This window comes from Canis lupus, chromosome 11 (assembly GCF_048164855.1).
Source record: "Canis lupus baileyi chromosome 11, mCanLup2.hap1, whole genome shotgun sequence".
NCBI classification, from domain to species: domain Eukaryota; kingdom Metazoa; phylum Chordata; class Mammalia; order Carnivora; family Canidae; genus Canis; species Canis lupus.
The window spans coordinates 40,761,275-40,789,109 of record NC_132848.1 but is presented as its reverse complement, the minus strand read 5'-3'; the positions used below and the strand labels follow the sequence as shown (position 1 = coordinate 40,789,109).

At 49.2% G+C, this 27,835-nt stretch overlaps 1 protein-coding gene and 1 non-coding gene across 10 annotated transcripts in view; both read right to left on the bottom strand.

Annotated features, from left to right (window-relative positions):
* Nucleotides 1–3,437: 3,437 nt before the first annotated feature.
* The window catches only part of FHL2 (four and a half LIM domains 2), a 67,681-nt gene continuing 43,283 nt past the window's right edge, over nt 3,438–27,835 (bottom strand). For 7 of the 9 annotated variants that reach the window (XM_072844381.1, XM_072844380.1, XM_072844379.1 and 4 more), the window contains exons 2-6: nt 25,383–25,562; nt 17,673–17,847; nt 10,690–10,859; nt 7,681–7,867; nt 3,438–4,032 (exon numbers count right to left, since the gene is read on the bottom strand). In XM_072844381.1, the coding sequence (XP_072700482.1) occupies nt 3,881–4,032; nt 7,681–7,867; nt 10,690–10,859; nt 17,673–17,847; nt 25,383–25,538 (840 nt within the window). In that variant the 5' untranslated portion in view covers nt 25,539–25,562 and the 3' untranslated portion in view covers nt 3,438–3,880. Of the gene's footprint in view, nt 4,033–7,680; nt 7,868–10,689; nt 10,860–17,672; nt 17,848–25,382; nt 25,563–27,180; nt 27,245–27,835 lie in introns of those variants that run through there. The other 2 variants (XM_072844388.1, XM_072844389.1) reach the window with 2 other exon arrangements.
* LOC140600568 (U6 spliceosomal RNA) lies at nt 9,072–9,179 on the bottom strand. Its single transcript, XR_012003766.1, has one exon. It is a non-coding gene; the product is annotated as a U6 spliceosomal RNA (small nuclear RNA).

Genomic DNA, 27,835 nt, shown 5'->3' with positions numbered 1-27,835 from the left:
GGTGCTCTTGGAATGTGTTTTTAATTTTTTTTTAATTTTTATTTATTTATGATAGTCACAGAGAGAGAGAGAGAGAGGCAGAGACATAGGCAGAGGGAGAAGCAGGCTCCATGTACCCGGAGCCCGATGTGGGACTCGATCCCAGGCCTCCAGGATTGCGCCCTGGGCCAAAGGCAGGCGCTAAACCGCTGCCACCCAGGGATCCCCTGGAATGTGTTTTTAAACTACAAAAAATTTTCATCAAATTGGAAGTTTTCAGACATTCTTAAAAAATAATTTTTTCTGTCCCTTTTCTGTCTCCTCTCCTGATGCTCCCATTAGGCATATGTTGATTCACTTAATGGCATCTCACAGTGCTCTAAGGTTGTTAATTTTTCATTTTCCTCATTTTTCAAATTTCATAATTTCTGTGTTGAAATAATGTTCACTGATTTTTTTGTGAACTGATTTTTTTTTTTTTCTTCTCTCAATTGTACTATTGATCCTCTCCAGTGAATTTGCCATTTTGGTGATTATACTTTTAAATTCCAGAATTTCCATCTGATTCTTTTATAACATTTATTCCTCTATTGGTGTTCTCTATTTGATGAGAATTACTATCATACATGTTCCTTTAATTCCTTGAAGAAAAAAAAAATTCCTTGAAGATGTTTATATGTTTGGCCAGTGTGTGGTGAGAGGTTCTGCTTAAGCACTTTGAGCTAATAAGACTTCTGCCCTTTGCTGATGGTGTGTGTGCGGCTTAGACAATGCTTTCAAGTCCACTCCGTGTCCCTCTCTGTTTACTTCTGAGTGGGTGTTGTCCAGTCCATGCCCACAGTCTCCTGGACTCCCAGGCGGCTCCTCCTAGCCATCTCTTCACCTGGTTCTGTGAAGCTTTGGACTAGTCTGTCATTTTGCTTTTTGCTGCTAGTATCACATAGCTAGCAGCCCCCTCTCAACTGCTTGCCACCAAGATCTTAATTATTTCTGATAATCCCCTTAGGCACAGATTCCTCCATTCTTGGTACCAAACAGTCCCTTCCTGCAGAGCTGCTGATGTATTAGTTCAGAGCTGCCACTCCCACCCACACCTGGGCGCTGGTCAATGTCCTGCTTCCCCTGGAGGAGCCCTCCTGTATAAGTAGGTGCTGGATAGGGAAGACTGGGATTCTTCTCAGCAGAGTGTGCCAATATCCTAATAAATGTTTTCACACAGGCCTATTCCTGGGAGCATGGTAGCCTCTAGTCTTCTCAGATTGCCCTCTTTATGTGGAGCCTCCTCCCTATGGGCAGGCTGGAACAGGAGTGATCAGAGCCCCAGAATTTTCAGACTGTCATGCCTGGGGCACAGCCCTAGACCAGTAGGTCTTTCCTTCTTGACTGCACTTGCCAGAGTAGAGCTTCTGTCCCGTGAAACTGGAGGTCCATGGCTCAAGGGCCACAGACTGTCATTCTTCTTATTAACATGTGGATTTTCCTGAATGTTTCTCCATTTGCTGCATGCCTTTAGGGTAAGTTTCCAAGATTTGAAGGTATTTATTTGGTATGTCTATACACACACACACACACACACACAATTTTCCCAGTTAAATGGTTGTCACACTGGGAAGACAGTCACTGAGCTCTGCACACCACCATCCTGAAGTCCCACCCACTGTTTTGTGAGCCTTGGCTGGACTGCTTGGAGTCTAGCCTCTGTGTGTGTGGTTAAGTTGTCAGCCAGGGATTGGTAGGGCTTTCATACAAAGAACTTGGGGTTCTTTTTCTTTCTTTTTTTTTTTTTTTAAGATTTTATTTATTCATGAGAGACACAGAGAGATAGAGGGGCAGAGACACAGGCAGAGGGAGAAGCAGGCTCCATGCAGGGATCCCAATATGGGACTCCATCCTGGGATGCCAGGATCACGCCCTGGGCCAAAGGCAGGCACCAAACTGCTGAGCCACCCAGGGATCCCCCTTGGGGTTCTTTTTCATACAATTTTCCCTCTTAACTTTCCAAAGGTTATTTGTCCCAAGCTCTGGCCTCTGGTTCTTCAAGCCAGGAAGATTGCAGATTTTCTTTCTTTCCTTTTTTTTTTTTTTTTTTTTTTTAATAAAGATTTTATTTATTTATTCATGAGAGACAGAGAGAGGCAGCCTCCCTGCCAGGAACCCGATCTGGTACTCCATCCCAGGGCCCCAGGATCATGACCTGAGCCAAAGGCAGACACTCAACCACCAGGTGCCCCCAGACTGCAGGCTTTGTAACAGAGTTTTAGCTCCCTTTTTAGGGCCTGCCCTTGTATAAAAGCAACAAAAATGGGAAACCTACCCCCCCCCCCAAATATTCCTGCTTCGGGTCATGCTCCAGTGTTTTCAAAAGTTTTAAAAATATTTTGTCCAGAAGGTTACTGGAGTCCAGTAGGAGCTGGTTACTAGAAGTGGAACTCCCCCTACCATTAATTTAAGGTTGGGTGCATCCAGTGTATCTGAGGATCTAACGAGAACAGGTAAGGTGTTCCACAGTGAAATTTACAAAGTGTTTACCTTTTTGTTTTGAATGCTTTCACTTTTATAATACAAGGTAGGACAAGGCAAAATAACTAATGAGCCATGGAGTTCTCAGAAGGCCCGTCTCAGACATCGTCAGACACCTGTCACATGGTCCAGTACTCAGATTGAGAAACTGACTTCAAGCGTGCTCAGCATGGGTGAGACCTGATGTCCACCAGATTCTTCTGCTGCACGGCCTATCGCTTTTGGTACTGCACTTAGAAAACTAAGGACAGAAGTCACTATTGTTAGCATTCTGAAAAGAGAAATATGCAATGCCCTAGGTCATAAATTGGCTCAGTGCTTTCCAATCGTATATGCTTTCACAGATGGTTTGGCAGACCAATGTCAAACTAGGAGCTCGCATCTTTATAGCTGTGATTTTCTCTTTCCTTTCTCTCCTTTCAGAAAGACTGAAGGCTTCCAAAGCATGCCCTAAATTGCTAGGGTATTGAGCACACACAGACGAACAAGAGGTCATCTCTGGCCTTGAGGTGCTCGTATTCTTTTGCGGTCCTTCACTTTATGGATGAGAAGGCAGGTCAGGGTAGGGTAAGGACCCATGGTAAGGGGAAAGCGTCGAGCAATATTAAGAAAAGTGACACCCACAACTGTCCTCACTGTCATTAGTTCATATTCTGCTGCTCATATTCTGGAGCCTATGTCACTGCATCCAATGCAGAGCATTGAGAGAAAAAAAAGGTTTGGGAGAGAGGAATGAAAAGCAAGGAAGAGGTTGTGGTGCTGACAGAAGGCTTTCTTTGAAAGAAAAGGTGTGGTGGACCTCCGTGAATGCCAACCCAGCCCGTCTGAACTTGCACTTCATACAGTGATCAGTGGAACATACGATAAAGTGCTTTTTACCACAATGCGCAGAACTTCAGTGTTTAATCATTACTTCGCACACTGTGTGTGGCCAAGGATTTTGTTCTGGATAACTTTATTGCAAGCTATATAATCTTGCTCCAGGTCTTACATGACAGGAAGTTACATAGTTGTAAATGCCCATTCTTCATTATCTCATGTAGTTTAAAAAACTCAAATTCGCGACATGTTAATTGCACTTAAAAATTAAATACGCAGCAAAAGAAAGATACATTTATAAAGATGTCATTCAAAAGGGATTTTTACCTTGCTTGATTACAAAAAATTCAAAACCATCTTCCCACTGAGGGTTTACATAAGGGTTTCCTCCTTCCCTGGGATTGAACTAGTACAAAGGATTCAAGGGTTTAAACAAACGTGAGTATCACTGAGAAGCACGAGAAGAAAGTCTCAATGTGGTCGGTGGAGACCAGACACAATACTGCCTGGTTGACAACGAGAGTGTATAAATCCATGTGTGTTGCAAGCAGCTGCGTGGGCTTCAGATGTCTTTCCCACAGTCAGGGCACAGGATGTCATCTCTTTCTGTGAGGAAGCCTCGCCCCACCAGGGAGAGGGAGCACTTCTTACAATTAAAACAATCATTATGCCACTGCCGTTCCTCAAAGGAGATGTACTTTGTGCCACCAAGTCCTGTTAACAGAGAAAAAAAGACACCGAGGTAGAGAGAGAAAGGGAGCACAACTACTTAGAACCAGACCCCCAGGACTGAAGCAGGTTGATCCATTTCCAAGCTAGACTGTGTGGCCTGGAGAGTGTTGAGTTTCCAATGGCTGGGTTCTGGGGATCCGCCTGTAAATCAGATTCCCTGGACTGCAGTGAGGAGTTCATAAGTGTCAGCAGGAACACATATATCACTGGCTCCCAATCTCCATGATCAGTGCTACCATTATGGAGGGATGAGAGGGTCTATTTGTTCGTTCCCCCAGAATGAAACTCCAGGAGAAATGGAGCTGATTTCTCTTATTCCTTCACTTCACTCACATCTGGTGCTCGAATATGTCATGATTTAATGAATAAGGTGCTGAAGGGAGGGGGGAAAAGGAAAATACAAATATTCTCCAGAATGGCCAGGAAAGGCCTCACCAAAGAAATGGCATGTGAATGTGGGGGGGAGGGGGTATGCACATTCTCGCAGAGGGAATATCAAAATAAGCTACAGAAGCATGAACATAGGTGTAAGGGGGGAAGGCAGGCCGTTAAGGTGGGCAGGAATGCGTTATGATGCATGGGCAGCAGAGAAGGCCATTTTATATTTTAAATAAGAAAAGTAGTAACAACAAAAAAAAGAAAGTAGTAACTAGGTTCAGTGCCTGACTCTTGTTTGGTGACTAATTCTTATCAAATGTTTAAGGTACCTTGGCTGCCTATTACAATATGGTTGCTTTGTCCTGCCATTGAGCCACCTGAAATAAATTGAAATCAAGTACACACGGTTATTCTGGTGAAATCTGAATCATGAATTCCAATTACAAAGTGTTCTTTCCAGAAATAATGGTTAGATCTACCACAGTCAAAAGAAAGTAACCACACTGACCACCCCATTTATAATGGCTTGAAGTCTCAGACTAGCATGAGAACAGCTCATTCCTTCTGTAACTGAATTGGCTAGGCTGTTGTGGGGCATTAAGTCTTCCAGCGGGGGGAGACCTTCTAGCTAATCCCCTTCAGCTAGTTAGAGACCAAAGCTTTTCAAACTTCAACAATCACCCAGGTTGTGGCCTCTACCAAGTAAGTCATGACCCAGGTAGCAGTCAATTTTTAAACTTCCCAGGTGTTTCCGATGTGTAGCCAAGTTTGAAAACCAGAGGTTTAGGCAACATTTGATTTAGGGGCAGGGAAAGCCAAACAGTTGAGAGGTAGTGGTTTTTCTTCCCAGCACTGAGCCAACTGAAAAGCCGCAAGAAGCTGCTGGGATGACCCCGAATTTCCGCCATTACTGTGTTTCTCCTCTCTCACCTCTGATAAGTCCTGCTGTACTGGAGATCTGGGGCCAGGAGAAGCACTTGAAGGAAGAGGATGAAGAAGGATGTCGGGGAAGGTGCTGTGTCAGGTGCTGTCCCAGGGGACCACCTCCTTTTAGAAACTTCAGTTTCTTTGAAATGCCAACCAATGGGGCAAGTTACAGAAATGAGAGCCAAAAGCAGGCTAAGGAGGATGAATCCTCCTAAGGCGAGAGGCAGTCAATTATTGTTCTTTGAGGTTTACAGCCCACGGCACCAGAACTCCAGCCAGCCTGAACAGAGCTCATCTAACATGCATCTTCTCCACAAGGCACCTCACAGCCTGCCTGTGCATAGCAACACAGACCGCATGTCTGCACTGCCCCTGGAGAGCCATTTTCAGCAGTGAAATTGCCAAAAAAGATGCACAAAAATGCAAACAATATGGCACTACCGGACCATGAAAAGGAACCTTGGTTATAAGATGAGAATTGAAACAAGGAGGCAGTGTCACCTCATCCCACCTCCACCAGGAGTGTACCTGTCAGATGATTCCAATGTTTCACCTCTCTCTGGGTATCTGGGAATGATCATGAAAGCAACTCGAGTGTTGATTTTAGAGTTACAAATGTCAGTGAGTGGGCAAACTTGCAGATATGGGCTCTGAATACTGAGGACCGACTGTATTTATGTGTACATTTTGTATCACTGGCCACAACACTGGAAAGTAAGACTTAAGGTTTTTTTGTTTTTTTTGACAAAAATCATATAAATTTTGCTGAAGAGAGAAAGTGCCAAGTAAGGATCTATTAAACATCAAATCTAAAGTCACAATTTCTTATAATTGTTTGGGGATTTGACCTCGAGTACATTCTAGCTGCAATTTCAAAATTCCTCTGTAGGTTCCAGAACATTAGTCTCTGCATTTCAGAGAAGTAATCCTCCTTTTGGAGGAAAGTATCCGTTGCTTTCCTAGTGTTGTTTTCCTTTTCTAGTGCTACCATGAGAATAACATTACATATCTGATACTTTATATTGCTTTATAAAGTTTAGTTTTATAAACATTTACTTCCATAGAAGTTACCATGAAAACAGCATTCAAGATTAATATGTTAGAGGGAAGACTGCATTTCCTCCCTCTAATGATTCCAATCTGTAGGTTAACAGAAAATTTTAAGTGCTGTGCTTCTTTTCCCCATATATTAGTTTTATATGGAAATATGAGCTCTGGATTACACACGAAAGGATTATTTTAGTGACCTGGGCTTCCTACATCAGGTGAGTTGGTTGAGTTAGGTGCACTCAGTTCTAGATCTAAGGGTAAAGAAAGTCACAGACAAGCACACAGAGGTTATAAACATCCGTGTGATTACACTGCAACGCTACACAGGGATGGCACTTGGCCAGGCCACTATGTTTATGTCACACATGCCTACCATCTGCCGATGACGAGTCACCTGAATGTGGCAGAACTGGGAATCCCACATCCCAGAACTTTTCCTGTGTCACTACAGAATTCTCTTTTCCCTCCAGCCCAGTCACAGGTTTGTGTGGTGATGCGTGGTGCACATGTGCAGGACTTGAGGACAGCCATCTGTCCTCCACACTCAATTTCTTGGCATATCTAATAGTTTAATGCAATGCTAGTCTACAGCCAACCAGGCTCTGGGCTCTTACACTGCCAGAGCCTTCGGGGAATAAGAAAGAACCACCTAAAACGTTGTCCTCTGCCCTCACGTAGTCAGGGCCTTGTGGTAGATAAGTCCCCCTAGGATGCTAGGGAGCACCGTTATTATTAATTTTTAACTAACTAATTCATTATTTAGAGAGGGAGCATGAGCAGGGGAGGGAGAGAGAATCACAAGCAGACTCCACACTGAGCGCGGAGCCCGACGTGGGGCTTGATCTCATGACTCGAGTCAAAACCAAGTGTCAGACACTTCACCGACTGCACCACCCAGGTGCCCTTGGGGAGCACCTTTAAAAACAGTGCAGTGGCTCAGCCTGGAAATGCCAGTTTGACTGTGCTGCTCCACGTGCCATACACTCACGGACTGCGGCTTCGGGGATGACCCCACTGAAAGCAGAAAGCACAGACCCCTAAGAACAGGACATGTGGTTTTCAGGGATCAGGCAAGCTAGAGGGGAAGTGTCACGTGCTGACGTGTTCCCCGTGTAACAAGGGCAGGAAGCACAGAGGCAGAGACACCGCCTCTGTTCGGAACCTCGGTGAGGCCCAGGGTCTCGGCACAGAAACAATTCCAAGGGCTGAGGTCCTGTACCTCATCTAACCTCGGGGCGGCCATGGTGTGCTCAGGGGGCCCCTTGAGACACTCACCACTGATGGGGTTGGTGCAGCCGGCGCACTTCTTGGCGTACAAGTCGCAGAAGCAGCTCAGGCAGTAGGCGAACTCATCCCGGGACGTGAAGCGCTGCCCCGACAGCGGCTTCTTGCAGGCGGTGCACACGAAGCACTCCCGGTGCCAGGGCTGCTCCCGGTACGTGACGCCCCCGGTGGTGATGGGCTGGAGGAGGCAAGAGGGCCAGGCTCAGTTTCCCGAGGCAGGGTGGCCTCTGGACGACGCCAGATCCCCGTCCGGAACACGTCCGGTGTTTGTTAAAAGTCACCGAGAAACGGCTTCCCCAAGCTGTCAGTCCCTTTGAGTCCCCATCTCCTCTCAGGGCCCTGCCGTGGACCCTGGCTTTCCCAGCCGTGACCTCGGCACCACAACGTGTGTCCTCGGCCCCTTGGGAGGTTGAGGCATCTGCAAGTGCAAGTGCCCGGTGGCAGCGTCCTTCCCCATGGTGCGGGGCGGGTGAAGACGGCGCCACGTCAGGGAGACCCGGAGGTGAATGCCAACCCTACGGCGAACCAGCCCTGGGCTGTGCACGGGTCACGCGTGACAATCCCCATGCCTCCCTCCGGGTGCTAACCTGGAGAACCCCGCTTACAACTCAGTTCCTAGTGGTGGAAGGAGGAGGCCTGGCCCCCTGGGCCTGGTGCCCCCCGGGCCCAGGGAGCGGGGAGCCAGATGGGACAGAACTGGTCATCGATACCTCAACTTTATCGTGTTTCTCTTTTCATATATATACTTCAACAGTGGATGAAGGACGGTGAGTCTCAGCTCGATAGACCCGTCTGTCACCCGCCCTAGCATCCAGCGCTGCCTCTAGTCCTTACAGAAAGCACAGCTCTGGCCCTCGAACAACATAGGTTTGAACCGCGCAGGTCCACTTGTACATGGGCTTCTTTCAATTAACCCAGTACCATACTGTCAATGCTTTTTTTCTTGTAACTTTCTGAATATTTTTTTTTTTTGCTCTACTTACTTTATTGTAGGAATACAGTTTAGGATACGTATAACATACAACAGCTGTGTGCATCGATTATTTATGCCACCGGGAAGGCTTCTGGTCACCAGCAGGCTACTAGGTAAGTTTTTAGGGACTCAAAAGTTCTATGTGGTTTTTCAACTGTGCAGGGGGGTTGGTCCCTTTCAACTCTGTGTTGTTCAAAGGTCAACTATATAAAGGCCCTTACATACTACAGACATTATATCCATTTTACAAGTGAGTAAACTGAGACCCAGAGAAATTAAGGGACTTGCCTGAGAATTTGCTAGCTAAAGACAAAGCAGGTACTTGGATTCAGGAGTCTATCATATATTCTTTTCTTTTTATTTATTTATTTTTAATTTTTTTAGAATTTAAATTCAATTTGCCAACATAAAAAATATGGAACAGCTTCACAAATTTGCCTGTCATCCTTGTGCGGGAGCCACGCTAATCTTCTCTGTGTTGTTCCAATTTTAGTATATGTGCTGCCGAAGTGAGCACCGTATATTCTTTTCATTAAACTATAATGTATTAATGATCTTCCTATAAATTCCCGCCTTGGAACAGAATTTATGCAAAATACATTCAGTGGCAAGGTGTCTGTGTGGACAGAGAAGGTGGGTGTAGTAAGAGGTTTGCTCTACGTGGAATCCACACTCTTGTCCTCTCTGCACCCACATGCCCACCCGCACCCCGCATGGCCCAGCTGGGTCAGACATGCTCGTGGGTGTCACTGTCCCAGAGCAGCCCTCCCTAAACACCAGCTTGGCTCCCACTCCTCCGACTGGTTCAGCTGGCCCCTGTGTACGCTCTGTTACGACTGTTTTCCTCCAAATCACGCTTGTCGATAAGCACTTGAACGTTTGCCACCGAAGTGTGTTTCCCCCCAGGCCCTAGTAGCCCTGAGCGCCTCCTGCGCTGCGGGAGGGTGGATGTTACTGGTGTGAATGCTTCCACCAGTCCTGATGAACACCCACAGGGCTGTGCTTCCCGGAGGATGCATTACCTTCACTTCTGCCACCGAACACAGTAGCAATAAGGTTGGGAGGAAAATAATGCAAGAAAAGCAAATGACGTGAACTTTCCGTGGATCTTGATGAGAAAGAGCAAACCAAACAAAAAGGGAGTGAGCAGAGAAGAAAGAGGCTTCCTGACATAAACACAGGAAGGAGCGATTCATCTAAGGAGGAAGCGAAAAACAGCAGAAAAGTAATATAATCTTACGAGTAGAAGTTGGAAGATGTGGAATTTAAAATCGTAGTTTAAAAAATGAGACGGACACGAGGCCGAGGGAGACGAGAGAGCATGAAGGCGAGTGAGCAATACTCTGCCCTTTGGAAAGGCGCCAGCAGGTCGGGCATTCGAGGTCAGGCCGACCAGCAGAGGGAACAGCAGCCGGGCTCTTCCGCAGACGGAGGCCCAACAGCAGCGTCAGTGAACAGGCCGGAGCCAAACAGGCTCTGCGATCGCTCCCCAGCAGGCCCTGCCAGGGCAAAGGACGGCAGGCGTGGTGCTCCTTTTCTGTCTTTGACTAATGGCCGTGACAGCACGGCACGAGATGAGCGGGCTGGGTGCAACGAGTGACCTGTCCCCTGTCCCAGCCACAACTTTCCTTTGCTTCTCACGTCCCTCCCTCCCACGAGGTTCAGCAGCTCGTTTCTTGTCTACTGATGGAGGACAGTGTAACAGGAGCTCTGGGATAGTAAGTTTTCCTCCCCTTTAACGTCATGTCATGAATAGGAGCAAAAACTCGGCAGTGCTCTAGGAGGGAGGGCTACAGGCTCCCATCTCAGGTCCCAGTGGCCCTTGTGCGGTCAAAAGAAGGCCTGGGATGGGGGTCCTTCCAGTGGATAAAATGCACACGTGCACATGAGAATTTTGGGATGCGGGGCCGGACAGGTGAGACTCTTGTGCCATCCCAGTACCAAGGGTGTTGTCCCCGGGGAAAGGGGGCTGACAGCCAAGGCAAACAGACTGGAATACACGAGGTCCCGGGGGAGGTGAGAGCTACCTTTTTACACTGAACACACTGCAAGGCGTACTGTTTCTCATAGCAGGGCACACAGAAGTTCTGGTTGTCCTTAGGGATGAAGCTCTTGGTACCGATGGGCTGCTGGCAGCGGTGGCAGGTGAAGCAGGTCTCGTGCCAGCTGCTGTCTTTGTACTCCATCTTGCGGGTACCTGGCACAAGGGGCAAGAAGACGGCAAAGAGCAGAGCTGACGACATGACAGGCCTGCACTCCCAGCGCCCCTCGTCAAGAACCTGCCACCACCTAGTTTTGTGACTGTGGCATCACTGTGGCTCTCAGAGGCTGGCCTCCAAACGGGACTGTTTGGGAGTGGGCAGGGATTGTGTATTTTTGGGGGTTCACTGCTGTACACCTTGCTCCCAGAACAGTCTCTGTGCATACTCGAGGTTTATTTGTCCAGCAGGGAGGTAATGAACGTTAGGTGGGAAAAGGATCTGTCACTCCATGTCTCAGTAGGCAAAGCAGAAAGAGCAAGCTGGCCTAGCTCAGACCAGTCCCAACGGAGTGGGACACAGCCCTGCAGCCAGTTAATGAGCACAGGGTGAGGGACACCTGGGTGGCTCAGTGGTTGAGCATCTGCCTTTGGCTCAGGTTGGACCCCGGGATCCTGGGATCGAGTCCTGCACTGGGCTCCCTGCAGGAAGCCTGCTTCTGCTTCTCCCTCTGCTGCGTCTCTGCCTCCCTCTCTGTGTCTCTCATGAACATAAATAAAATCTTAAAAAAAAAAAAAAAAAAAAAAACACCGGATGGAAAGTGGTGGTGCTGTACACGAACCTAGAGTGTCAAGCCTGATCCCATGAGGAGCCTCCACACCGACCGATCACCTTATATGGCCCGAGGTGTAAACCAAGCTGCGGGGTCTCCACGCTCTCCCCGCTGCACTGAATGCAGCTGTTAAAAGCCACAAGTGATGCCCGGATGGCCAATTTAGCAATTTTCTGATTCTAATCTTGTGACATTGCATTTCCTTTCGAATAACTGTTGTCGTGTGCTATGTTTATGTGATTTCTTCAAGTAATGAAGAAGTCCTAGAGAACGGAAATGCTGTTTGGTTCACCCCCACCCCCATCCCCACCCACCCTTGAACCCGCCCCTGAGCCGGAGTCACAGCAAATGCTCAGGATTTGTGGACATTTTCCAATACTTTTCCAAGAGAATAAAAGTATGTGTATTTTACAGAAAGAGGTGACAGATGTGTTCAAGACAGATGCGTATGCAAGCACGCTTTGCAGGCAGCAACAAGGTACATTTTGCGGGGAAAGGAGGGTAAGAAGTGAAAAAAAAGAAACGTGCTCTGAATACCTGAGCCAGCCGGGGAGGACGGGGGTGCTGTGGCTGCGCACAGTCTGTGCCACCCCCGTTTTGCAGCTGGGCTTTTCCTGGAGCGCAGCCGCACCTGCTCACTTCCTTCAATGGTCTGCGGCTGCGTTCACACTACATTGGCAGGAAAGGGTTGCTGAGACAGACCCCGCGGCCTTCAAGGCCCCAGGTAGTGGCCTGTTTTTTTCTGGAAACATGTTAGGCAGCCCGGGGGCTCACTGGGCATCCAGGGGCTGTGGCATGAAGGACACACCAGTTAGACTTCAAAGCAGGATCCGGGGTGGTTATTAGGCAGCGAGCAGGGGCTCCCACTTTGGTCCAGGGTGGCCGCAAGCTGGCATCACGCGGGCGGTGAGATGCGAGCATCTGGAAACTCCCATCCAAAGCTAATATGGCCAAAATGACAGGCTGAGGGCTGCATGCGGACTGCCTGCAAGGTTGACGTGACAGGGGGATCTCCATCTCTGAAGAAATTAGGAGATGTGCGGAGAATTGCTGCAAGATTATCTTATTCAAGGTCATTTTCGGGTTAATGTGTCAGCTTCCTGTACGTCCAAGACAGGACATGTGGCACCACCTCCCATAAGTACATAAAACACTCAGGGTGAGTGTAGGTGCTGCAAGGTGGGGAGGCGTGTGAGGAAATTCAAGGTGGGGCACCTGATGGTCTTCGTGGGCTCCCGAAACCTTATACTAGGAGAATAGACCGAGCACCCGAACTTCGGATAAAAGTAGTGGGAGAATTGGGATCTACATCTGGAATGATTCTGCCTCCAGGGGTTCATCCTTCCACGTGTATTTTTGCCACTGGCTCTTTTAATCTCTGGCCTTCTGCTCATAGAGCAGCTCAAATAGCCAAAGGATCCTGTCAGCGAACACAGGGCAACAGCTTGCTCCCTGAAGACCACACGCAGGCTGGGATCCGTGCGTTCCCGGTGTGCGGGAGCCGCCCTCTAACAGCCAGGCCAGGGTCAGAGGCCTGCCTGGTCTCTGGTGGGGAGCCCAGGGGCACCTGCAGCCCACAGGGTGGGGGGCGCCTGTGAGCCGCACCGTTAGCCGCAGCTGCTGGGGCTGCCTCGTGTGCCGGACGCACTGCCAGCAGGTGGCAGCAAGGGGCCTTCTAACCACCGTGGCTTCTCCCGCAGGTGGATTGGGGTCCTGAGGAAGGGGTGTCTCTTTCTGATTGAAAGGAACAAGTGAGGATCCTGAAAGGTGGTGAAGGGCCAGTGCCTGGGAGGCTGCTCGGAGGAAGCAGTGCATCTGCACGACTGCTCTGCAGGCGGAGGCCGCCTTGCAGCTGAGCAGCTGCGGAGCGGGGGCGTCAGGCTGGGGGCATCGGGGGCATCGGGGCCAGTGGACTCCTGGTTTCCTGACTACTTCGGGGGCGGGACCTGTGTCAGGTAGGGGGCCAAGGGGCGCGTTTGTCAGCCAGGACCAGCCTCCTGTTCTAAAACCCTAAATGCACTGTCAGAGCTACTCGGATGAACCGCGCTCCCATTCATCTGGATTTAGTTGTAGCACGTTCAAAAATCAGACCACAGAAAGGAAGTACATGCTAGGATTTAGCACTTTTTTTTCTTTCCCTTCCCTTTCTTCTTTCCCATCCCTCCCCTGGCCCTCTCCTCTCTCTCTCTTTCTCAGTCTGTCTCACCAAGCTTCTTCTGGACACTCAGCCTCTGGCGCTGAGCCCATGTCCTCCGCCACAAGTGTCCTTTTGGGACGCCTCTACCAGGTGAAACCCAGCTCACCCTTTGATGCTCTAGTGTGACCTCCCCGGGGCCCCTTCCCATGCTGGCCTGGAAGAGCCCGGCTGCCCTAGTGACATCTCGGTGAGGGGCACTGACCTGTGCAGTCAGAGCCGGAGAGCAGGGAGGCTGAAACCCAAACCTGGCAGTTTCTAGATTTGCCCTGAGGACTGACAGTTTGGGGAAGGAGCCCCAAAGCGAGAGGGAAGCCGGGACAGACACTATGGTGGGCCGAGGACACTGGCAGGACTGCTTGAGAATTTAAAGTGACTCCGAGTGGCAGGCGTGGGGGCGGGGAGACCAAGGGTCCCCCTCGCTGCAAGGGGCTAGGGCCGCCTGCTCCTGCGCAGCCAAGCAGGGACCCCTGCCCCCGGTACCGGCCCTGCGCCCAACGCACATGGACTATGCCAAGGCCCTGAATCGGAGAGGAGGCCGATGCTGCTGTTTTGCCTTCCTTCTAGCCGGGCGGTAAGCACCCCATTCCGGGCAGTTTTCTCCTGCGTGTCCTCTGTCCCTCCACCTTCTGCATTAGCCACCGCTGCCCAGGTGGCAGGAAGTCAGTGGTCGTCCACACCTGCGGGCTCCAGGCCGCCCTCCGATCTGGCCGACAGGGAGATCAGAGCTCTGAGGCCAGAGCCCCGCACAAGGTCCTGATCCAGGCTGACCACAGCCGGGGGCACGCCACTGAAACTTCTGCTCTCTTCGCTGGGAGACAAGACCAGGTGCACCTTCAGGTCATTTTAGCGTGTCAATGCCCTCACAATTCCCTGTCGTGGGACGGAGCTGCCTCTCAGTGCAAGTGCCTGAGCTGGGTCGGGGAGGGGGGTTCTCTAGCACCCACACAGTGCACTATCCTAACGGTAAACTCCCTAGGCTGTCTGAAGGGTCCGTGGCCAGCCGTAGGTGCCAGGTGTCCGTGTGACCTCACACGGCACCCTAAGCCCTGGTGCGGCAGGAGCCTGTCCCCGTCAGGCCAGCAGGAGTTCTGCTGAGGAGGAGCAAACAAGCAAGCAAAGCAAAGCAAACAAACGGTGCGCATGATGAACAAGAAGAACGTGGGACCCCAGAGCCCGCTGTAGGGGAGCAGGAGTCTCCGCAGCTGGGGCAGGGGCGGGCAGCGGGGTGGGGAAGGGGATGGCGACAGTCCACTCGCTGTCAGGCAGAATGGAAACTTCCATGGGCTCTTGTCACGAACACTCAGTAAAGATTTCATTTGTTTCTCATTAAATTTCGTGGTTGCCACCGTGCCGGGACCGCTGTCTCCATGTGTGACCCCCTGTGGGACAGGAGTTCCCTGTGGGTCGGCCCAGCCTTATGTGGGCTTCGGTCTTCATTTCACAGCCCCCATGCTGGGCCCTGCTCCCACATCTGCTGTGCTGACGCAGCTCTGGAAGCAGCCTTGCTCTGGGGGTTTTGTTCCTTCTAATAGCACGGAGTCAGTTATTTTTAAGATGTATTAACCAGAGAAATGTAGCAGCCATAAGAAACCATCTCACCAAAGGCCTGATTATGCCCTTGCCTTTTTTTAAAATGTATTCCTTCTTATCCGATCTGTCTCCCTAAAATAACACTTTCCGCACGTCAGTCTCTCGCTCACTCTTCAGTAGCTCTTTGTTGCCAAAAACAAAGCAAACCAAAAATAAAAAGGAAAACTGCGCCACAGCAAGCAGTCTTCCACCGAAGAGTCTGGCTCTAAATGAACGTGGGGGCCCTAATTCCCATCACATGTCAGAGTGAACCCAGCTCCTGTGTGATATCCTGTGACTCAGCAGGCTACTGGGGTTTTTGAAAATTAACAATCTGTTGATGCAACCAACTCAAAACCTTTGACCTCCATTCATCGGACACAGCTTATCACAGCATTAATGAACATGGTGAATTTTTAAAAATTACTTCTAAGGGACCTTTGTGTTTACTTCTATTTATTAAGGCACAGACCTCAACTCCTTTTTTTTTTTTTTTAAGATTTTATTTATTTATTTGAGTCAGAGAGCAAGAGAGCACAAGCAGGGGCAGAGGCAGAGGGAGAAGCAGACTCCCCCATGACCAGGGAGCCCAGTGCGGGGCTAGATCCCAGGACCCTGGGATCATGATCTCAGTTAAAGGCAGATGCTTAACCAACTGAGACACCCAGCGGCCCCTTATCTAATTTTTTTAGAGACAGAGAGAGCCCATGCGCCCACACAAGCAGCAGAGGGGCAGAGGGAGAGGGGAGAGAGAGAGAGAATCTCAAGCAGCGTGCAGAGACACACGGGGCTGAAATCATGACCTGAGCCAAAATTAAAAGTTGGACACTTAATCAACTGAGCCACCCAGGTACTCCTAGACCTCAGCTCCTCTAAAACTACACTTGAGAGTTTCACACATACAGCATCTCTTTTAAGAACCTCAACCAACAAACCCAACCTCAAGTTAAGTGATTGTTGTTGAAATGAATTAGGCTTCTAAACATGACGAATCATAAAACACCTTGAACGTCACAACAGGGGATAAATTAAGAAAATTCCAATTTGAAACCATGAGCCTAAATCACATATTCAGTTATACACTTTAATTTCCTCTTTAGACCACATTTTTTGGAAACTTCACACCTACTTTATCAGATTGAATACATTATGGTGGGTTAGAATTTTTTTTTTTTTTTTTTTTTTTTTTTTTTTTTTTACCTCTGCCATTAATCCTAAACTTCCCTGGGATAAAAGATGCATACCCGCTTCAGAGGCTGTCTTGAGGGTGGGCACACCCCAGGCAATGTGGGTGCAAGGGACAGCTGGCTGGAGATTCTCAGCAGGATTGGCACCCCTCCTGCCACCCTAAGCCTGATTTAAGAGAAGCTCTGCCAACAGGAGGCCTCAGGGCTACATCTCTCCAAAACTTCCATGGCTCACGGCAGGCTGGGTCCCCAGCCAGTGAGCACCTCCACTTGACTGGATTCCAGGGGCCTAGCCACTGCTTCACGCTAGTCCTTCCATGGGGGTACATCTCCAGCAGACATTCAGAGCACAGAGCTCTCTCCTGGGTTCCTGGGACTCCCTGGTAGGGATGCCAGGTTCAAGATGGCCCAAATGGGGGGCACCTAGATGACTCGGTGGTTGAGCATCTGTCTTTAGCTCAGGACGTGATCCCGGGGTCCTGGGATTGAGTCCCTCATGGGGCTCCCTGCAGGAGCCTGCTTCTCCTTCTCCCTCTGCCTGTGTCTCTGCCTCTCTCTCTCTCTCTCTGTGTCTCATGAATAAATAAGTAAAAGTTTTTTAAAAAGATGTCCCAAATGGGTCAGATACTAAAAAATTACCTACAACTCAGACTGAACCAGGAATCTGTATTTTTCTTTGCTGATCCCACCAAATCTACCCTCTGGTAACATTTACCGGTCATGCAGATGACACCACAGGTGGCATGTGGCTTGTGAGCTAGCCCCAGCCGACAGGTGTGCCTTTCACTCACCCAGGGTCCACATCTCAGGCTCTTCCCTTGGTGGCTACTCTCCTTCTGTATGTGACTATCAAGACTTTTTTGGTTCTGTATTTAAGAATTCTATACATTGAAGGTTTTAAGATAAAAGCTTCCTCTGTTCCACAAAGCAAAGGAACATTCCCCAAGAAACGGTACACAGTCCCATCCTCCTCATAACAGACAAGTCACCTTATTACTCTTCTTAACCCTTGACCCAGCTGTGATCAAGTCTGAGTCTACTGAGAACGAACGTCTGTTGAGCATGCGGGGAGGACAGAGGATGGGGTATGCCTCTCGACTCACTACTCCATGAGCACCCAGCAACCAGGCCAGCGCCTGGCACACAGCAGGGCACAATGCTCTTGTGGACGAAGTCAGCAACGGTAAGGCAAGAAAAGTGCAAGCACGCTCTGCGGCATCGCGAGGGTGAAGGGCGTGCTCCTGACCTGGCATGATGGTCTTCTTGCATTCCTGGCACTTGGAGGAGTACTCATGGGAGTAGCAGTCCGTGCAGAGCAGCTGGTCCTCCTTGGCAGCGAAGGGCTTGTCCACAAGGGAGCTCTTGCACCGCGAGCAGTGGAAACAGGCCTCATGCCAGTGTCGGTCCTTGTAGGACAAGTCCTGCAGACCCAGAGCATGTGACACAATGAGAGGTCAGGGGGTCTGGGCTGCTCTGCCCCAACCACAGCCTGGGAGAGCCATTCACATCCCGGGGCAGACGGGGAGTGAAGAGGGGCAGATGTCTGTACATGTTCCTGGCCCATGTCCTTGCTGGTGAAACCAGGAGAGCAGGGCTACTTTCCTCCTGTTGCATTTCAGGGCAACTGTGTGTGTGTGTGTATGTGCACGTGTGCGCAGGGTGTGTCTGTGTGTGAGAAAGAGATGCTTTCCCAAAACACATGGATTTCCCTTATATATCGTCTGCAGGGAAGAGGAGCAGAGAGCATAGAATTCATCACTGCTTCTCACTGACAACTAGTGAGACACAGCATAGCCCTTAGCTCTGAGGGAGCTCAGCAAAATCACATGTGACAGCGGGATCACACGGACATGGGACAGAGATGTGGGCCTGCGTGTGATGGTGGGATGACAGGGACACCGGATGGGATAGAGAAGCCCGGGTACAGGGAATTTCAGAGAAGCAGCCACAAGGACAGGGCCCTGGTTTCACTTGGAGGGAAGGGGGACAGAGAGATGTCTGGTGCAGGTGCCACCAGCTGAGTGTGGATGATCAGTGGACAGTGGGACATGGGCAGAGGGGGTTAGAGAGGGGCTTTCAGGCAGAGACAGTTCATAAGCATAGCAGAGGCGAGATAGAGGTGGGCAGGGGGGCCCTTTTAATTCTGCACAGAGGTTAAGATGCTCCTGAAGGCACTGGAGAGGGGATGAACCATTTAAATAAGAGGGGAAACCGTTTAAATGAGAGGGTGCTCCACTGGTTATTTGGACAAATGAAACAAAGTATAAACTGCTATAATTTGAGTCGACGGCCAAATAGGCAAACTCATTATAAATTGTGAAGCCCGTATTTCTCCAGGAAGAAATCATAATTTTTCTTTTCCAGGGACACCAGTCAATGCTGCTCATTGCCAGGTGGTGAGCTCAGGCACCATGCATCCCTGCAAGGTAAATATTATTGCAGAAGCTCAGAGCAGCTATGTGAGCAGACCTCACAGTCACACAGCAGAGCCAAGCACGGTTCAAGCTCATGTCCCTCTGATTCGAAAGCTATTTGCAGTGAACCATCCCAGGTAAACTCCTGGTAGAGCCTGTGTTACTCTTTGCTTTCTTTGATGAGATCCGTATGTATCCACTGAAAACATCCACAAATAATGCCATATTTTGTACACAAATGAATACAGCTCAGCACTGCCTTTGTTGAGATTTTGAATAACGTCGAACAAGCCATTACAGCCCTGTCCACTACGAATGGGAGTTAGCCTAATTTAAGAAGAGTCAGGAGTTTTTAATCATTATCACTGTGCAAATGCTGACTATGGAATAAATGCATTTAATGTTTTTTTGTTGTTGTTGTTGTTGTTATGGAAAACAGTATTGGCAGTTCCTCAAAAAAATCAAAAATAGGATTACCATGTGATACAGCAATTCCACATCTGGGTATATGCATAAAGAATCAAAAACAGGAATTTGTAGACCTGTATCCATAGCAGCATTATCCCCTGTCACCAGAAAGTGGAAGCCACTCAAGAGTCCATCAACAGATGCATGAAGAAGAAAAATGTGGTTCATTTGCACCAGGGACTATTATTTAGCCTCAAAAAGGAAATTCTGATGCATGCTACAACACAGAGGAGCCCTGAGGACATTATGCTCAGCAAATAAGCCAGATGCCAAAGGGCAAATACGATTCCACTTAGATAATGTCCCAGTAGTCAAATGCAGGGACAGGACGTAGTGTTTCATGGGGACACAGTTTCAAATTTTCCAAGATGAAGAGTCCTGGACGTTGGCCGCACGCACGAATGCATGAGGGCAGAGGGGAGGCAGTCCCAGGCCCAGCGCTCGCGTGAGCTCTGCCCAGGGCATCAGCCTCAATGGCCGGGCCACACAGCTTGTTAGTGAAACAAGAGGGAAAGGAAATACGGGTTCAAGGAAACTTGCCTTTCAGGGCTGATCTTCAAAAAACTGAGGGAGGAACCTCTCTGTGAAACGTGACAACAAAGCCACCAGATGCCCCCCACAGTCTCCTCCCTGCTGAGGGAGCCCCCAGACAGGAGGAAAGAGCAGCGGAGGGGCCGATGTGCATGGACAGTCCTGGAAAAGTTTGTTTAAATGCTCCCATGGGTCAGGAGCACTGCAGAAACCCATTTTACACACAGTTAACCTGAAAACACAGCAGCTACAGGTTAAGCCGATGTGCCAGCAGACCTTAGGCCCTAGAAAGTGCTCCTTCCTGCTTGGGATATCATCCATGCAACTTGACTGGACTTGGGCATCAACACAAGGCTTCTAGACTTTCCAAAGCCCAGGTCCCGGCCTATCACACCTCTGCACCCCGGCCCATGCCATGCTTTGCCTTGGGAGGCCCTTTGCCTCCTCTTCAACAAGCAGAATCCAGCTCAGCTGCGAGGCCCAGCTGGCAGGCCACCTGCTCTGGGAGCTGCCCCGACCAGAGGGAAGTCGTGCACCGCCCCCACCTACCACACCACGGCAGCGAGCCATGTCAACATCTTTCTCCAAACCCTGCATGGTAGCCCTTATCTAAGTCATTACGCTACCAGGCTTCCCTGTAAGTCTCTTTCTGCGTGCTCTCTTTGGAAGTTGGGTGAAGCTAATAAATTTATGTCACAGCTTCCTCTTGGACTCACTTCTTAAGAAAGCCCACAATGCATAGGAAGTGAGAAAAGACTTTATGGCAAGAGAAAGGTAATGAGACACCGCCAGCTTCGCTTTCTGAGGGCACACTGAGGCTTCTGGCCAAGATGACATTAGTCTCGGCATGGGGAAAGATTTTTGGCACAGGATTCCCCGGAGCCGAGCGATGGGCTGGAACCTACCACCCAAGGGCCCAGAAGCTGTTACAATGGACCACACCTGTGTGTCTGGACCCGCGCTTCATGTCACACCCTGAGTCCTTCTCTCAAAGTCTTGGTACCTGGAGGCCCTCTCCTTTCTTGCACCTGCAGCTCCAAAAAGATGGTTAGTTTTCGTTCTTAGGACCGACCTAGTGCATCCAGCTTGATTCTGTTACGAATCAAGTACACCGTGAAGTCCCCAAAGGGCACGGTTTAGATGCTGGAGGTACAAGGTTAAGAGGTACAGACTCACTGACTTTGAAGAACATCAAAATGTCCTGGAACTATCATAGTTTTAAAGTCCTTTAGAGAGGGTGAAAGAAAAGGAAAGGGGTGGGGGGAGAGAGAGAGAGAAAAGAAAGAAACAAAGAAAGGAAAGGAAAAAAAGAAAAGAAAAGAAAAGAAAAGAAGAAAAGAAAAGAAAAGAAAAGAAAAGAAAAGAAAAGAAAAGAAAAAAGAAAAGAAAAGAAAAGCAGGAAGAAAGATCTTTTACACGTCCCAGAAAAAATACCAAGGCTAATTTTGTGCTTACGGAAATGTCACAAAGTGCAGTAAAATGTTGATAAACAATGTAAGATTAGGCCCAAACGCTTCCTTTCAGATTTCATATTTTTCCACTTCAGAATCATTCCTAATATGGGAAGCATTCGTTGCCTGGCTCTGGAACTTGCCCTGATTGAGACACCAGCTGAACCAGGGGACCGGCAGGTGGCCAGGCAGGACAGTGGCCCCTCCGCTGGCCCAAGGTGGCCCCAGGCAACAGGGTCGCTCCAAACCCAGGCTACTGCTGGCAACACCCCTCCCTCACCCCCTTCTGCCTGGATGGGGCGGGGGGGGGCGGGTTCAGACGAGGTTTTCCCAAACCCATCCTGCCTTAAATCCACACGATTTCACTTGACAGATTCTCAGAGTCCTTCACGCTCTGCACTTTGGAAAGATGTCCTTTGAGACTGTCAGGGCATCACATTTCTAACTGCATGTACCTCCAAATACTTAAGAACGAAGGTCCTGGAGCACAGACGGTGGCAGAAAGGACAGCACTGGCTCTGCGTGGCCGTCGCAGGGGTCCCGGCCGTGGTGGCGAACTTAGTTCCCGTGACAGTTGTGAGGCGGGCAGCCCGTTTTCAGATGTGGACACGGAGGCTCCTGGGCGACCTAAGTCCCCACACGTACACTGGCTGCAGGGAACCCAGGCACGGAGGCTCGAGGCCCCCGGGGGGGACGTCACCGCCGAACGTGGCGTGCCTTTGGTGGCCTGCCTGCCAGGGGCCCCTCTGGTTTCTCGGGGCCTGAGAGGTTCCCCACCTGGTCAGCCTCGTTCCCGGCTCTGAGGATCCTGCTTCGTTCATTTCCCCTTAGAAACAGATTTTTCGGGATCCCTGGGTGGCGCAGTGGTTTGGCGCCTGCCTTTGGCCCAGGGCGCGATCCTGGAGGCCTGGGATCGAGTCCCACATCGGGCTCCTGGTGCATGGAGCCTGCTTCTCCCTCTGCCTATGTCTCTGCCTCTCTCTCTCTCTCTCTCTTTCTCTCTGACTATCATAAATAAATAAAAATTAAAAAAAATATTTAAAAAAGAAAAGAAAGAAACAGATTTTTCCCTGACGGGAGGATCTCTAAATAAATCAGCATAGTTTCACCGCTCATGACAACCTTTGCGGACAAATTACATGGAAACTCTAAAAAGATGATTCACTCACCAAGCACTTAAAAATCACCTCAACAAATAAAAAAGTGCTGCGTGTGGGAGTTGGACGGTGAGGACGTGTCTGGAACGTGTCTGGAATAGTAGCCTTTCCCACAAAGGCCCAGGAGGGCGGGCGGGGGGAGGCCTGAGTCCTGCTCCAGGGTGGGAAGAACGGGCGTTTCCAATCTGACCTCATGCCTCCTACACCAGCCGTGGTCAGGAGCCTTCTGGAAGCATGGCAGAGACATCGAGATTTCACGTGGACAGGTAAGAGCCTCCGCCTCCCGGTTCAGCTGCCTGGCTGCTTTCTGCCCAAGGACCCCAGAGACTTTCTGATCCTTGAAAGCTTTCCAGATGTTCGCTGAGAAACAGTTTGGTGGGTGGACTTGCGCCAAATTGATTATCAGTTTGGTGTTTCCCACCTAATTACTCAGAAGCTAGAAAGTGTGTTCTAGAAACAAACTGAGCTAGCCATGTGGCCCAGAGGTTGTTCAAGTCCCTGATTTGTGAAGTGCCCAGCACTGGCAGCTGTCTCTAGAGTTACGGGCCCCACCTACGTTTTCCTTAGTTTCTTGATTTTTTGAAGCTCCGAATCTAAGGAGATCCATCCAAAAATATCTGTAATCAGGCCAAAAAACTTTTTTTGCTAGTATCCACAGATGTCCAAGAAAAATGTCAGGAACAGGGTAACGTTAGAGGATCATGAAATTTTGTTTGCATTACCCGCTCTCACCTATTCCCCTGGTCCTGAAGTGAATGATTTCTCTCCTTGGAGAGCACACCATTTCCTCAGAGCAACTAAACATAAATAGCAAATACATCTGAGAAACAGAAACGTTTTCAAACGTATGGGAGCTAACTACAGAGACAGGTCCTGAAATCTCATCTATATCACATAAAAGTCACTCAACACCCATCGGTGTGCCAGTGTTTCAAATCTATATACACGTGCAAGTGTGTCCTTCAGAGGAGGAGGTGAGTGGGGCTCCAGGTGACTCTGCTGTTTTAAGAAAAGGGAAGAGCCCCCACATCTGTGAGCTCAGTGGCTCTATCAAGCCAGGACTTTCGGGTCTACTTCCTGAAATAACAGGAATGTTTTTCCTATCATTGCTTCCTCCACAAAGTCAACTACATAATTACTTCTGAAAGTCAAGCAAACAATTCCAAATATTCAAGAGCCCCAAATAGCCAAGTCAAACTTCAAGTAGGCATCCTTTTTCCTTCCAAAATGTAGACAACCACACGGCGGAACTCCATGTATTGTAAACCGTGAATCTGGGTTGAAAAGTTCAGCATGATTAACTCCTGGCTTTGCAGCAGTCTTGTTGATTTTGGCCCCATTTGGGGGATTCTTGTTTATCTGTGCATCAAGTATGTGCCGAAGGGAAACTAGTTTTAAGGGTCTTTGCACTAAATCATGTTGGAGAACTGAGAGGGGACTTTTGTTTTGTTTTTACTTTAGCCCCCGGTCAAGGATGACTAGTCCCAAATATCCAAAACGTTTCCTCTAAACCAGAGTTGTTTTCTGTCAAAATATCTGGACCTCTCACCTACTTAAGCCTATTAAATTTTTATAAATGAATTATTTTTTTCTCTCTCTCTTAGTTCTTCCTCCTACTGGACATTTTTATTGATGTTTCTACTCTGGAAATGGATCGAGAGAGAGAGGGCGAAGCTTCCAGAGGGTGCGTGGAGGGACTGCATTGCAGGAAGAGTAATGAGTAAGTAGTCAGATGGAGTTTACAAAACCATGAGCTGCTATTTGGGGTGCTGGGGCTTCGTAGCCACATGCTGTAGTAACCCCACCAAGTTGGCACCTGTTTTATCTGCATTTCATAAAGGGGAAGACAAGCACAGAAGGGTCAAGAAATCAGCCCAAGCTCACACAGATAGTTAGAGCCAGGACTGGAACTGGGCAGTTTATGTTTATGTCTGGCCTGGTCAATAAAGAATAAAGCCTTCTAAGAACCCACGAGGTTCTTAGAACCTAGCTTTTCAGACTAGCAAGATCAGCCACTTTTTTGCTCACAGCAGCCCACCCTCTGCACATTTTGAAGTTTACGCAGGACTTCTGCTGTTTGGTTTCTTTTGTGCAGGGCTCCCCTGTCCCTAGCCAGAAGTTACGTGGCTGTGGCCTGGTTTCAAGTGGCCCAGGCTGCAGAGCCTTCATCTCTGTTGGAGCAAAGGCTTCTCTCCACACAGGATGGGAGCTGTTTCCCAACTGTCACCAAATACCCAGCAGCAGAAAGTGATGGTGCGGCCCTCTGCTTCCTGCCTTTCCTGGGAATGACATGCTAGAGGACAGAAACGTCAGGAACGTGCACTGGCTTGGCTGGAGCTGCCCAGCTGCAGACCCAGCCTGACCCAATCAGGCAGCAGCTACGTCCTGACGTTCATGACCATGGAGGAGAGGGGCCCTTGTGGGGTTCAAGGGGGGAGAGCAGAAAAGAGACACCAAGATGCCACGAATGACCCTGAAGTCCATGAAGATGGGGATTCCTTGGGAGTTCCCCAAGTGCCCCCATTCTGTACCAGTTCTGTGGCTCCAAGGAGGACAATCACTTAAAGTCCTGTCAAGTGGGTTTTAGCAACTGATAAGCAGGTGGAGCTATCAGAGATCCCAGCCACCAGGGGGGGACCTCCAGGGGCAATTCTCTGTGGTCCAGGCTGGATGCACGGCACAGAGCCCTCTGCATTCTGCCCCGGATGAGCCAGGTGAGTTAGGCGTGGGCACAGACCAGCCGCAGGGAGGAGGTTTGGAAAGGCTGCCTGGAGGGAACGAGCCCATCAGAGGGGGCTCAAGAGACAGAATTTCAATAGGCACTAAGGTTCAGAGCTCCAGCACGAACCACACAGAAGCCCATGGTTTCTGGGGAGCTTCAAGGGATCCAAGAGTAGTGTGGGCGCTGCCGGGGACTGGGGAGACCCAGGGGTACCTTGCAGTCACAGCCGATGGGCTTCCCACACTCCTCGCAAGTGCTGGCATAGAGGGCCTCAAAGCATGCCACGCAGTAGGGGCTCTCCTCCCTCAGGATGTACTTCTTGCCAAAGAGGGATTTTTCGCAATGGTGACAGTCAAAGCGCTCGGTCATGGTGACTCCTGGCCCTTCAGCAACCTATCAGAAAGGAGAGAGTACAGGTCCCTGTGAGCACACTCACGATGCAGTCCTGCTGTCTCTTGTCATCTTTGACCAAGGGATGGGATCCCCTCCGGGTAAAGAACTGAAACTCAGCCTTTCAACAGTTGCGATTTTCAGTGATACACACACACACACACACACACACACACAGCCTGGGGGCAGTTCTGTTGTTTGAACGCATTCCACTTCCTTAAAAGTCCCCACCATTGTTGATAGTGTCACAAAAAGCTATGTCAACTTTGGACACAGGGAGAGCCAGCATCAGAGCTCTCACCCTGGCAAGGCTGGCTGTGTGCTTCAAACGTGCAACGCGGCCTTACATCCTCCCTTTCTCCCTACCCCCAAAATAGAAAGGTCGGGATAGAAACAATATGTTCATTTCTATAAAAGTATTTTCCATGAGCTCCCCTTTCTAATGCATAAATTTTGAAGAGTAAGAAACCACAGTGTCCAGAGGGAGGGGGGATGGGAGCTGATAAACCGGAGATGCCAAAGGACCATTACCCTTAACCGTGATGTGGCACTGGGAAGCACAACCTGTCATTGCACTAGAAAAACTATCATGTGTTCCGGGGGGCGAGTCACTTCTCCCCTATGAAAAGGTTACCCTTGGGCTGCCCAGGTATCCAGACAGCAGGGTAAAGGGGGAGGCTGGCTTCCAAGAACAGAGATGATCACACCGTGGGAAATGCAGTCAGTGGCTCTCCAGACAATACCTTGAGACTTTCAGAGAGGAACAGGAATGCAGCTCCGTGCCAGTCACCCTGCATTTTTTTCCAGGGTGAGCAGAGAGTGTGCAGGGGCAGAGGGGGGACAAGACCGGGCAGAGGGAGGGGGGAGGAGCTTCTCAAGCCACTGTGGGCAAGCGTGGTGCAGAGATTTGCTCCTGGGCATTAAAAACACAGACTCAGTCGCCTTTAGGAATATTTTCCCATGTGGCAGTATTTCACTGGCTAAAAGTAAAAAGTTTTACAAATTGTTACCTAGGCAGACTGACTATGTAACTCTGAGCCACGTTTCGAGAACTCTAATTACGCTTGGTTCGATGTCCAGTGCTTTGAACCATCGAAGAGTGAAATTCCAGAAAAGCCTGTGGTGCAAATCAAATATTGCTGCCTGGTTTATAATAACAGTAAATTTGATCGTGTTTATTAATTTCGTGCTCTTGTGTATACATGGTCCTGACAACGGTAAGCAAAGAAAGAAATATCCTTCAAGCATCCATGCTTGGTGATTTCTGTGTTTATAGAACTTTTTTTTCCAAGAGTATTAAACATGCAGCTGGACCCATGTGGCAGAATCCAGCCTTCTAAATTGCTCTTCCCAAAGTTAAAGAAAACATTGTCTGGACATTCTTGTGATAACATTACAAGATGAGGCTCTTGTGCATTTGAATTATTCTTCTGAAACCCAATGTATAAATATCCTCTGTACTCAGGCCTTCTCAGGTTGCGGCAGCAATGTTGGCAGAAGATTCAATGCTTTCCTGTAATTTCTTAGTTATCGGCCCTTGAAAATGGCAATCGTTTATGTCATCACAATCGAGAGCTGTCTTTTCAACGTATATATTTTTCCCATAAAGGTTGCCATTTACCTGTGGGGAATTAAAGGCTGATTGCCTGTTCTTCTCACAAAAATATAAGAGTAACGATTTGAGGATCTGAAATACGAACAACAAAAGGAGACAGAACTATAAAGTAGAATTTTAAAAGCTGGACACAATTCCCGAGATTATCTGTGACAACTACCTCATTGTATGGACGGAGAAACCAGAGCCCAGGAATAGTAGTGAAAAAGGAGGATTCACATGGGCTTTTTTTTTTTTCCCAAAAAAGCCACCTGTGTTAGAAAACACAAACTCGCGATCTAAATCAAAAAGTGGTTCTATGTGGGCTGGGACGAAACACAGTGGGATCCTGCTAGGGTAAGGATACGGGCTGTACTGGTCATCTCCCCAGAGGCCGTTTTGACGTTCTCAAGCCAATGAAAGGGATGAACTTTTTCCATCAGCGTAATGATCATGATGTTGCTCATGTACCTGGCATATGTGTTTCACCTCCTCCAGTTCCACGGGCCCGGGACAGAAATAATCTACGGAAGTAAACTCTGAGGACACGTGAGGCCCTGCCTCTGCTCAAAGCAGGACTGAGGCTCTAGGGAGACAAGTGTCACCAGCACTGACGCCTACTCCCAGCAGGACTAGCAGAGCGGCTGCCACCTGCCCAGAGGGGCTGAGAGGGACTCTCATG